This window comes from Chlamydotis macqueenii, chromosome 1, assembly GCF_036417535.1.
Source record: "Chlamydotis macqueenii isolate bChlMac1 chromosome 1, bChlMac1.mat, whole genome shotgun sequence".
In the NCBI taxonomy this organism is placed as follows: Eukaryota; Metazoa; Chordata; class Aves; order Otidiformes; family Otididae; genus Chlamydotis; species Chlamydotis macqueenii.
In genome coordinates, this window is record NC_141556.1 from 57,804,522 (window position 1) to 57,817,565 (window position 13,044).

Here is a 13,044-nt window from a genome sequence, read left to right on the forward strand (position 1 = left end):
TCACAATATGTGTTGCAGAAAGCTGATGCACTGTATTAACTTCTAGTTTTTTTTGTCCTCACTCTAAAGCAAATAGCAAGTACCTGAGAAATGCCTTTCAGTGGTAAACAAAGTAATGAAACATTCTAGTGGCAGTTTGATTTGATTTTGCAGGCTAGCGCTGCCTAACTCAATTTCTTTACGAATGTCTGGTTGCATGTTGGTATCGAAAAAGAAATGTAATCGGCAGGAGGGAGCTGAGAGAGAGATGGAGTTATCTGGGGATTCCCTCTCCCACCAAGCTACTGCCAGAAGGCAGGGTCCCTCCGTGTTTGTGGGAAGGGTATTTATCTGTGACAAACTTTCCCTCTCTCTCTCTCTTTTCACTTCCATTTTGTGAAATTAATTTTGTGCGTGTGCAGAGGGAGGAGGAGATTGAGCAGTGTCCTCCGCCTCTGCTGCCTTAGACCGCCCGCTAACTATAACAGGGGGTTTCTGTCTGGAGGTTGCCGGACTGTCCTGTTCCAGTTGCACGAGTTTAATGCTTGCACTTCTTGCTCTGTTTAGTTTTCAACAAAAGCAAACTCTGTATGGAATAATCATGCAGCAGGCCCCAGATTCACCATTAGTGACCTGTAAAATTGGCAGCGCTGGAGATTATTGGCAGGAGATGGTTTCCCTAGGCGCTTCCTGCCTTCTCTTGGAGAGTTAAGTTCAATTAGAGCAATGATATGCACAGCGGGGATTTTGCAGAGAGTTCAGTACTTGGTGATAGCATTGCCGTATGAAAGGCAGAGATATTTTTGACCTTTTTGTGACCTTAATGCTCTGGCTGCTGCCCTCTTTCTAACCTCTGCTTTCTCCAAACTCTCGCTTTCCTAATGTAACCTTCTTTCACTCCATTTACCTTCTGATGCAACCACATCCCTCAAAGATTTTTAGTCTGCAGTTGGTGGGGTTTGTCTTCCAAAAAACAAAGTGGAGATTGCTGGCTTTTTTTTTCTCCCTCCATTTGTTTTTCTTCTTTCTTTCTGACCTCTTTTGTACTGTGGACTGCCCTCAGATCTTTGTAATCGTTTTTCTCTTCCTTTTCACACTCTCGTGATTTGTTTTTACTTATGAAACCATTCTGTTTCTAGAAGTGGTTTCTAGGCATCCAGGTCCTTTGACTTCACAAATCCCACAAAGTTTGGTTTTGTCTCTTTTCTGCCACAGCATCATGGTGACAGTGGTGACTTTTGTTAGCCCCTGATGTGAAAAACGACATCCTCAAAATAACAATTTATTTTTCCTTTCTTCATGATAACTTTCTGCTTGTGTTCACTACCTGTATCTCTAGAATCTGCAGTGGTAACTTCTCTGTTCATTCCTCATTCTCTGTGTGGAAATCTTCCTAGTTTCCAAGGTGTTGAGAGAGAGGCACACCAGCATGTTTAAGGTACTGACCTCGTGGATGTGTGTACAAGTACTGTTAAAAGCATACCTGGAGTGGTCTTTCAGAGGAAGACCGTATCTCCTGATACAAGGTGAATGTTTGTGGCACTTATCTAAGTTGGTAAACTGTAATGTGTGGGAGAAACAGCAATCACAGTACTTTCTTATAATATCTACCTAAGCTGGGGGAGAAGAGTACTAGCTGTGCATTTTCATTGTGATGTTGCTTGGGTTTTGATTAAATTCACAGCTAAAACCCAAAAGCTAGGTGAGTACTGTAGCTATCAGTCTCCACTTGCTCCTTCCAACTTCTGTGCCTTTCCTTCTGTTTTCTTTATTATTTGTGGAGTTCTGTGCTTTACCTGCTTGCTGGCTATTAGTTTTTGAAAAGAATGCACTCACAGGGTGGTCAACCTAATTAATTACTGTTAATCCCCAAAACTGGCTGCCAGAAGTTTTGTTGTCCTTGAAGCTCTCATACTGTGCGTGTTCTTGTAGCTTTAGTGTAAGAGCCTAAGCAGAGGCTGGATGTTTCCTGGCAAGTTTCCATGGAGAATCCCCTGGGCAGGTTTGAGGTAAAGAAGAAGAGAGGGAGGATGAATACGAACTTAAAATAGCATTGCTAGTCCCTGTATTGAATTCTTAGCACCTTGCTTTTTAGCAGAAGTTGTGTTAAAGTGTTCTTGAGTAAACGGTGAAATTGTGCCAGTGGCCACACGCCTGTGTAGGGCAGAAGACCTCTCTGTTAGGAGCTGGGCTGTTTAACCCAAATATCCAGCACAAAACCCAAAACATCTCAACAAAAACTATTTTTAAGGCCTGAAGATGGCTGAGACATATGATCGCTGTTAGCTGCGGGCCCAGAATATCTTGGCTTTTGACGATTTGGGATTATTTTGCTGTATTTTGTCAGGGTCTTCCCTTCCCTTCCTTCCCCAAGAGCTGCTGGAGAAAGTGCAGGGCTGGCTTAGGAGTTCCTCCTTGTAAGCCGTAACAAGAGTCAGGAACGGACTTTAAAACTGATTGCGAAGGGCAGCTCCCTCCTTTCTTCCTCCTAGCATTCCGCTGGAAGCCGCTTCTGGATGCGCAGGGGCACCAGGGTGGGATTGAAATAGGCTTTGTCTAGTTTAGTTTATATTCCACTGGGGGAGGAAGGTGCATGCGCAGGGCACGTGTGAATGCCCTCTCCCCGTTGTGAGTAGCAGATGTTTGGAGGGAGAGTAACAGAAAATAAATTTAAAACCAGAAATAAACATTTAGGAAGTACTGTGAAGTATGTTATCTTAATCTCCTCTGCACTGCTAAAATAGAGACAAGTCTGGGAATTTAATGGAGAAATTCCAGAAGTGTTGGAGATTCACATATTCCTGCGGAGCAGGGTGACAGGGCTGCCAATAACACAAGATGTGTAGGTTCAGAGTCCCTTCTCAGGTGAAGGAAGAAGGTGTAGAGGATGGATTTCCCATTGGGAGTGTGTGAGGTATTGTTCAGGTTTACTGGGGTGTTTAAAGTTTCACTGACTGGTTTTTAAGTTCATGTTAAACTATTAGTATGGTTTTGAAAGGGAGAAAATTGACACTTTTGTGGCTAATGTTTAGGGAAGCATTTATTCAAGACTGTGCAAGGTGGGCAGCAGCTTCTGTAATTTTATGTTCTGTTGTTCAGTTTTCATGATAGTAAATAAAATTTACATATAAAATTCTTTGGAAAATTACAAAAATTATACACAACTGAAATTACAAGGGGTAAGGTAGGATTGATTTATGCTTATTTTATAGTTTTGATTTCCTTTTTTCTTTTCCTTCTGCACAATTTAGCATATGTAGTTGAAAATGAATCTTAGGTGTATTGGCTTACATGGAAAATAGGAAGTTAGCAGAATACTTTAATCTTAGCTCATTCTTCCCTCATTTCATGCAGGTTCTTGTTTTCAACTGAGTTAAGGCAGACATATAATTCCTTAGTTTCTATTCCTTGTAACCACTACATTCACTCTTTGTTTCCTTGTCTTTCAGAACGAGCCTCTGACTTCAGGTTATCATGGATACCCAGCAAGAGACAATCAAGTAAGAGTCTGATTGCAGTAAATGTGTGTGCGTGCGTCTCTGTACACTTATGGATATTTTGTCCGACAGCTTCCTAACTGTCTTGTTATGGAGTGGAAATTGTTTTGTTCTATTGTGGAATGCTTGTGGAGATATATGTGGTAAATTGAATGTTTTTTCTGGCCTCCAGCAGTATGTGGCAACGTGCCTGGTAAGGGGTTAAACATGATCCACATTACCAACGGCTCAGGAAATTCTTTATTCTTAAAAACATTGTAACTTAAAATCCATGTCCTAAGCTCTCACTGTATTTCCTCAGCGTTAATGAATGTAGATGTTCAGTGCCAGTGTATGCTTGGCCCTGTTTTATACTTATTGCTGTAATTCTATCGTCTGGGGAGCAAAACAACACTGAGTTTTTGTGAGAGTTTGCTTTGCTGGTAGAGTAGGGAATGAGACGTCCCTTTGGGTTGTTTCTAGTATCTGTGAACTTGTCTTGCCTTCCTTTCAAGTCCTGCAGGGCCCCTGCCCCTTGCTCTGATTCAGGATGTTCTCCTTCTACAGCAGTAAAAGTTGTACTGTTCAGTGCATTGCATCTGTAAGCATTCTCTTGCTTCCTAGCAGAAGACAGAGAAATCCCAGTTGATGAATTTGTGCGATGGAAGGAGGAGATGCTTTGGAACAAATGAAATTTAATGGGTTGTAAGATACAACCGTCACACATTAAATCTCCATTCTTAGAGTGGTGTTTTTTTTGTGTTCTGCAGTGCTGCTGCAGAGCAGAATATGAACCAGTGTAACAGGAAATTAATATGCACGGAAAATCAATAATGCAGCACGTTTCAGTAATGAGCAAATAACAAAACAAAAAAAAAATTCTATAGTACTCTCAGGTACTGCTATATAAAGAAAGTAATTTTCATCATATCTTGATGAGGCCTGGGTATGTGTAGCAACAGCTTAATAGCAGATGTTTTTATGAAGGAAGTGCAGCATAGTGCAGCCTCAGCAATTGTAGAGCTTGAATCTTTGGTGGTTGTAACATGTGAATGAATTTCCATATAGGAGGAAATTATTCAGAATGTCTACTGGGATATATTAAACTGTTAACCAGCACAAATAAATATTATGTGCTAGGATGCTGTGGGAGTTGTGTTCTTACACTAGCCAGGCTAAGTAAGGTATACTAGCTTGAGAGGCAGAGCCCTCCAGATCCTTAAAGCAGTTCATATCTGCTTTCCACTTTTCCTTTCTGGTGGCACCCTCTGCACCGCATTTTGCACTTCGCTGTACCCATTTAGGGGTGTTCTCACATCTTCTTGGTGTTTCATTTTGGTGACTACCAGTATGTCCTGCTTCACAGGTTTCCTCTTTCTCATCCCTTAATAACTCTTCTGATTTGAAAGTCCAGAGCTGTTATTGCTGGCAGGTTACCAGACAGCAGAGGTGGGGCACAGGTGTGAAATGAGAATTACAGCCTGCGCAGCCCTGGAGGGGTCTGGGTGAGCACAGCAACAGCTGTATATTAGGCAGTGTGCATAGGTATTTTGGATGGCAAATAGCTTTCATAGAGATTCCTTCCTGGACGAACAGCTTCGTTTTAACTCGAGTGTTTTCATTTTAACAAAAACTTGTGAAAATCCTTTTTGACTGGTGTGGTTGTTTTTTTCTTCTGCTCTCAGTAACATCTTGGTCTGTGGTAAGTGTTTGTCCTTCTGTCTTGCTTTTGGCCCTGAAGCAGCTTAAATTGAGGCCTGGTTTTCACTAATGAGGTTTCAAGGCTTTTAGTTAATCCGATTGGGAGCCTCTGACGTGATAGCAGCAGAGAAAGAAGTCCTCTGTTGCTACAGGCTGGAGCTGGTGTGGGAGAGATGGCAATGGCTGATCCATCACCTGCCTTTTTGCGCTGGGAAAGGAGGAAGGAAGTGGTGTGGGAACATGTGTAGTGATCCTGACCCTGTAACAAAGTAATTATGAGATTCAGGAGCAATTGTGTCAAATTTCCTCAGATTAGGAGCTGGATTTGAGCTGGTAAATCTCTGTATCTTGCTCTTTTCTATTCCAGTTCTTTATTGTAAATACTTGTACTGTGCTTTTTACCGTGATGTTTTCCTTACAGAAGTAGCAAAGCAAGCTTTATTTTTAGGGCATCTTGTTGTGTGCCCACAGTAGTCCTACTAGAAACTCTGTGGATGTAACTTGCCCGTTCTTTCACCTTATGTAGCATCCTACTCCTACGTCTGTTTGTATGTCCTTTTTGCTCCTTCAGGCTCTAAATGCCATTAATTGCTGGCTGCAAACCTTTCACTGTGCTGTTTTTACACCCTCTAGTGGTTAAATCATAGCCAGATGTTCCAGATTATTGTAGTTTTTCCTCCTTCCAGTTGAAGTATATGATTGATTTGAGTCCTCACTTTGGCCATTTGGAAATGCTTAGATCTACAGTACCAAGTTTATTTCTGTATCCTTTCCCAAATATTTAAGCGTTCAGTCATCCTCACATATAGGCAGCAGTGCTGAGGCAAATGAGATGGGTTCATGTTGAGGCTGTGTTTCTCTTAATTCTGGTGTTGTGTGATTGCTTTCTGATAACCCAGAGTTTTGGATTTTTGTGCATCCCCCCTGTTCCTCACCTCTCCTGCCAGAGCATTGGCTTACTGGACTTTTTGTGGTCATAGGGCCCAAGGAGCATGTGTGCTAAATCATTATGGTGTAAGCTTTCTGTTCCTGAAGTGTCACACTACGAGCGCTACATTACTGCCGTAAGCTGGAGAGCTCTCTGGGACTGTTCTCAAGAATTGAAGGTTTCCTCTGTGGATATTTAATGCACATAGAGGAGTAGCAGAATGCCCCTCCTTTTCCCCAGAGCCAGGCTGATGGCAGGAGTGAAGCCCTCAAGAAAGGGAAAATATGGGAAGTGTTAGTGTAACATTGTTAACAAGAAGAGAACCAAGTATTTTGCTGAGGAGAGCTTATTCCCTGGGGACTATTTAGTTCTTTATCCCTCTGTTGGGCCTGCCAACAAAATGGTGTTTCTTTTTTTGTAATACAAGTGCCTGCCTAAAATGCAGTGAACCAAGACTTCCTTGCTTCATTTCCCAAGCTGTGACAAACAACTCTGAGGTACTATGAGTTGGTCTCAACATGGAAAATGACTGGTACGGCTATACTGATATAACTTTTACATATAGACAAACTCATCAAGAATAAATAGTCTGCTTCCAGAAGGCTATTCCATGCTAACTGTGCCATTTTATATATAGCCAAGGCCTATGTCATATTGCTCTAGTGCTTTTTATGTCCAAGTGTATTAGACATGCTATCTGAAATTTGTTCAGAGTAGTGAATACTGGCACTTCTGTGGCAGAATTTGGCAGCTGAACAGAATAATTTTGTTCCCCAACAGGAAGCAAAATGAGCAAGTACACCTTGTTTAGCTGCCATTGAAGGGAAGAGGGAGTTTATGGAAGCAGGAGGTAATTGCGCACACCAGAACTGGGTCAGGATGTTAGAGCTATTACACCTCTTCTGTTAGGGAAAGTGATCCTCAGCTATCACAATGGGTTAGGATGTTGGTTTGAAGCCTCTTTTAAAAGCTTGTCCTTCAAGGACTACAATTCTTAAATCAAACTAGGCCATTGGCTCGGTGCTAATGTGGTGGAAACCTTGCTGCCTATCACAAGTGACACTTCCTTCAACAGCTTAATGTCAGTGGCTGGTTTTCCATATCTGAGCGCTCACCAGGCCTGACCTGTTGTTCTCATGTATGTAGATGAGACTGCAGCCCAACATAGCGTGGGTGCCCGTAGCAACTGCTAGGAACAGCTTTATCACTATCGCTTCGGTTTGAGTTCAAGCTTAAGGTGAAATGCTGTTAAATCCTCTCCAATTGTCAGCCTGTTCCCCTGGGTCTTTACTCACTTGCTGCTTTGGAGTATCTGTTGGGGCATTGTAGGCAGCAGCAGGCTGTGTGCTCTCCCCTCCTTGAGGCTGTGAGCTGGTCTGGGTGAATGGGAGCAGTGGCAGTCTGTGAGAACAGGAAGCCTCTCCTGTTGCTTTTTTCCCCTGTTTGTTTTCTTTGCCCAGTCCCCTTGATGTGGGGAGTTCAGCAAGGAAGCCCTTCATCCTAAGATGTGAAGGGTGTGCGTGAGCTCCCATGGGGAGGCAGGACAGCAGGTCACTGGGCTTCCCATAGGAGCTGGCTGCACAGAGGCATCGCTGCTCCTGTCGGTGGTCTCTCTGCAGTGAGCAGCGGGGCTCTCGGCAGAAAGTTCAGAGGTGGAAACATCTGTCGTCTTGTCTGTGTGGTCTGAGGCTCCTTCACCTATCTTCCTGATCTCCATCATGGGGATGAAGCGTGAATTTGGGGATATTGCCACAACTTGATTATCAGCGGAGTGGTTCAGTATGGATTAGAATATCCACAGAAATATTCTGGTTTAGTATTGACAGACTTAAATGCTCTTGTCATAAAACAAATTAAAAAAAATGACCTTCTGGAGGAAAATGGTTTGGCCATTTGTTTGTTTTTGTTTGGACCATGATAGCACCAGCCACAGTCTCTCTCTCCAGTGCACTACTTAGTCTTGGAACAAAGACTCCCTGTCTCAAATGTTTAAATCTCTAAGTAGTGTTCCTGAAAAGCATTTTGATTTTTAATTTGTTTTCCTGCTTGTAACTGATCATGAAAATAAACTCTCTAGCGTGTATGCTAACTGGCTCGGTGACTGGTGAGATTGGGGCAGTGGAAGTGTTAAGTTATTCAGGAGCTAGAAAGGAGGTTTGTTTGTGGGTTTTTGGTTTATTTATTGCTTACACTTTTGGGTTGAATAGAGCATATTTTAATACAAATGCTTAAACTGAGAGGCAGGGAGAGGGAGGAGGGCCTCAAATAGAGTTTTAATACCTTACTCCTTGAGGGAATAGCCAGGACAGGAAGCGTCTGAGGTCCTCTGTATAAAATGGAGACCAGGCTTGGTGTTCCTGATTCTTCTGATGAGTCCCTCTTTGCTTCAAAGCAAACAACCCAGAATTTGAGATGGGACCAAGCTAATGAGGGGAAGCTGTTCTAAACATCTTCCTTATGTTTAAAATGAGGTGAAGTAGGGCTAAGACTGCCAAATCTACTGCTTCCTGGCTTTCACAGCCTCTCTTCAGGCAAGCAGTGAAATATTTCCTCTCTGTACTAGACAAGACCAAAGGGATGTTCTGTTACTGACATAACTGCAATGTTCTGTAGGAAATAACAAGCTTCACTTCAGAGAATGTGGTCTCGGCGAAAATGTCTGACATATTCAGGAGGCGGGAAGCATCTGAGAGGCAGTTACAAACAAACAAAACGCAGAGGGGTTCAAGGGTGTGTAGTGGGATAGCTGCTGGGGGGGTTACCATTTAGCACCGAAGCTGTGAAGGATGTGGGACAATTAAAATGTGTTATGGAAAGGCATTTGACACTGCAGAAGGGGAGGAGTTTGAGAAATCCTTTACTGGATTGCATCTGACACTAACTCTCTGCACATTCAGAAGGTAAAAAGGTGTTGACAGAGCGGAGAGAGTTAAGTTAAAAGCAATGTAAATCATGATATCTGAGAAGGAACATACAGAGCAGTGTTTAGCTAAAAATTGAAGGAGGACTTGGCTACAGACAATCTGGGATGAGTTAGAAGAGGAAAGATAAGATGCATCGAGACTAATCTACTAATACTTCTCCCCTGAATCCAGAACTGTCTTGGGAAGACACTTGGTTGATCACTTGAAGCCCAAAGGAGCGGTTCCTTGTTTTCTCAAGCCCAAACTACATCCCTAAGAAGCTGCAGGAAAGATTCAGGAATTGGCACTGGAAAAATTTGTAACACATACATCAGTAAATATTGAGCCTGCTATAAACCTGCTTTCTGAAATTTCACTCTGAACCAAGTTGCTGTGCTTATATTGGCCACATTCCCCCAAATCTCTCCTGTCTTTTCTGTTTAGCTAGTTTCCTACCATCAAACCCCTTAAATAATACAGGAAGCACAATGTCTTGCAGTTGACACAAGGCTTGCAAAGAGATCACTCTGGCCGTGTATTTATTTCTCTTTTCCCTCACATCTGTTGCCTTTCTTGCCTCTCTGAATACAAGGCGGGGAATCCTTTCCTTACAGGACCTTGAAGACCTTTCATAAACACCTTTGGCAAGCTCCATACCAATGTGTGCCTTGCTGTTACTCAATAACAAGAGACAAAAAATGACCATGTGGAGAAAAGTTGTATGAGGAAAAAGTAGTTAAGGAGTGCATCTCATTCAGATACGTGGGAAGACTTCCTGACGATAAGCTCCTTCAGTCCTCTAGAGACCTTCTCAAGGGAAGTAACGATTACCTTGCTGATGAATAGTCAGGCCAAAGCTCTGGGATTGTAAGGCGTTGGCAGGAAATGGGCTGGGTGATGTAATACAAATTCCTTTCATGTTTGAGTGCTCTGATTAGAGCAATTTTTCATCTCTGCTTGGGGTTAAAGAGAGGAGATGTGAGTCATCCTTCTTGGGAGAGGACCAGGGGACTACTTTTTCTCCTGCAACGTACTTTTTGACCGTTGAAGCGTTACCCGATGTCAGCAAGAGTCTTGGAGACTCCCAAGCCCCTCCAGTTATTTTGGCAAGAGGGACAGCATCTTGTTTAGATTTCCCCTCCTGAAATTATAGGAGTTCTAGAGAGTGTGGCATGTCTGTAAAATGATCGGTTGGAGGACCAAAACCAAATGGTGTAGAGAAAACAGCCTGTTGATGGATATTATATCCCATCAAGGACATGAAAGCGGCTCGTCTGGGTCAGACAGAAGGTCTCTGCCTTCCAGTGTTCTGGCTTTGACAGTCTCTAATGGCAAGTACTTAAAGCACAGGGAGCAGTGCCAAGATTCGGTGATATTTCCCCTCTTCCGCAATCCCCTGGCTTTGGGATTTCCTGGTGATAGATTTATTTATTTTTTTTTTTTTTTTCCTTCAAAGTCACCTGTGATAGATTCTCTTTATTGAATTTGTCGAAATGGTTTTTGAGCTCGTCTGAATCTGGCATCCGCTACATCCTGTGGCAACGAGTCCCCTGCTTTAGGTATGTTTTATGGGGAAAAAAAAAATTCTTCTGTGCACAGCTAACTTGAAACTGAAGCGGTTTTAAAGGTCTCAGGTGAAGGGGGGCTTGGGGTCCTCACCATTGGTGCATGAGCGAGGGTTGTAATCTTAACTGGAAAAAAAAGCAAGAAAACCAAACTAACCCAAAAAAAGCCCCCAAAACTAGAAGAAAATTTAAGTAGTTTGTGTGCATTTAGTGTCTTTTTTTTTTTTCCTGAAGGATTGTAATAACTTTGCAAAGGTTATTTCTAGACAGGGGTAAGTGCACGCGTGTGTTGCTGAGGGGCACGCCGGGCTTTTGAAAGGCGCTGCTGCAGCGTGGTGGGGAGTTCAGCCCCTCGGTTTTGGCCTTCGCGTCCTGCCCTGGCGCACCCGGGAGAGCTCGGAAAGGAGGAGGAGGAGGAGGAGGAGGGTGCGGGGTAAGTTGTTCTGTCGGGGGGCCGTCCGGGGGCCGAGGCAGGGCCGGCCCTGGCGGCGGGCTGCCAGGAGGGGGCAGCCGGCTCACGGCCAGCGCTCGCCGCCCCGCCCGCCCGCCCGCCCGCCCGGTGCTGGGGCCCGGCCCGGGGCAGCCTCTTCTCTTTCCTGTCCTGTTGTCCCCCGGCAGGAGCTTCTGGTCGTCGCCGGAGGAAGAGAAGGGCTAAAGCCGTAGGGAGAGAGGAGGATGAAGGTTCGGCCTCTTGCGCCCCATTTTGGGGATGACTTCTCCTAAATTTGGGGGACAGCTGTCCTCGACAAGGGACAGTTTTGTGTAGAGAAGGTGTCACTGCCCAAACCCAATGTGAGGAGGGCGAGACAGGCCCTGTCACCCTTCCATGGGACCTACCAAGGGATTTGGTTCTCCCAAGAGGCACAGAGGAGGTTTTTGTAATGAGAGTCTATGCTCTTGTTCCAAAATGTCTCAGGGATGAGCAGAGGAGAAATGCAGGAGGGATGTTTGATGGGGCAGTGCTGGCAATAGAGTTGCTTTTAGAGGAGACCCTGAGCAGGCAATCTCTAACACTTTCCCGACTTAAGCAGGCTCCTGGCCCCAGCTCCTTTTATCAAAATGTACTGCACAGCATTGCTTCTGCTTAGAGGGGAGGGCAAGATGGACGCATGCTTACGGTGAGGGTTCAGGGATGTCCTCCTTCAGGCCCACAGAGGCTGTGCTGGAGTGATCTGCAGCGTGTGCTCTGCATATCATGAAATCGCACGGCTTTCAAGTGAATGAAGGAAGTGTGTGTGTGAATAAATATTATTCTTCCTTTTTTTTTTTTTTTTTTTTTTTTTTTTTAAAAGGAATGCTAGAGATCCCAAGAAATACAACCGGTCAGTGTTAGTTGCAGAACCTGGAAAGATGCTGAAAGAGGTCAGGTGTTTACAGTCAGATGCTTTACTAAAGGAAATTAAGGCAACAACAGACATACATTGCTAATTGTTAAGGACCAATCATGTCAGATCAATTTAATTTTCTCCTTTGGCACAGCAGCAGGCCTGGCAGATGGAGAAGGCTACTGGCTTTGGACCTAGTCCTGCATGACCTTTCCATAAACTAGGCAAATGAAAGGTGAAATTAAGAAAGGGCTGAGCACCTCATTGGAAAACTGTATTTAAAGTAATGATGTAATGATTTTTCTCTGTGTGTAACATGATCTGCCCTGGCTGCTCTGCTATTCTGTACTGTTCATCAAACATCAGGGTAATGAAATAGTGACTGAATATATGTATGTGGAAGGGCTGGCAGCTTTTGGAAGATAGGATTAGACATCAGAAAGATCACAGTAAATTGCAGAAATGGCCTGAAATCCAGCAATGTGAAATTAAACAAAACCGAGCTGTATTAACAAAAGGAACTGTATATGCAATGTAAAATGGAGACTAGCTGGCTAAGGAGTAGTACCGAAGAAGAGGTCGGGGGTAATGGGAGATAACAAGCTGAGTATGTGGTGCTTTTTTTTGTGATCTTGAAAACCTGGAATGTATTTCCAAGTGTGTCAAGTAATTGCAGAAGGTAGTTATTCTTTGGAGCTCAGCACAGTGAGTGGAGCACTGTACCTAGTTTTAGGCACTTCAGGAAAGATATAGACAGAATCTGGAAAAGGGCCAGGGAACAATAAGAAAAGGAGACTTGAAAAGCCTGACATAGTAGGAAGATATTGAGCTTGTTCCTTCTGTAAAAAAAGAAACAGAAAAATATGCAGGATGAGGATTGATTATTTACTATGTCCACTGAAGGCAGCTTAATTTGCATCAAGGGAGGCTTAAATTGCATGTTATGGGGTAAACCAGCATTTTCTGATTCAGTGTAGTGAAGCACTGGAACAGTAATTTAGGGGATCAGAGTTTCTGTTTCTGGGAGTCTGTAATAAGAAGTTAGGCAATTCCTGATGGATGTTTGTCTAAACATGCTCTGTGCTGCCTCTGAGTATGAAGGACTTCTTGTTTCCCATGCCCTGTACTTGTGTTATTCTGTGACAGTCAAAAGCCAGTTATTACCAT

The 13,044-nt window shown here is 43.6% G+C and overlaps 1 protein-coding gene across 6 annotated transcripts in view; it reads left to right on the top strand.

Moving 5' to 3' along the window:
* The window catches only part of RBFOX2 (RNA binding fox-1 homolog 2), a 168,682-nt gene that overhangs the window by 33,207 nt on the left and 122,431 nt on the right, over positions 1–13,044 (top strand). For all 6 annotated transcript variants that reach the window (XR_015259224.1, XM_086753629.1, XM_086753658.1 and 3 more), the window contains exon 2: positions 3,429–3,479. Coding sequence is in view for 5 of the 6 variants with exons in the window: in XM_086753629.1 (XP_086609755.1) it covers positions 3,429–3,479 (51 nt within the window). In the remaining variant the exon portion in view is untranslated. The remainder of the gene's footprint in view (positions 1–3,428; positions 3,480–13,044) is intronic.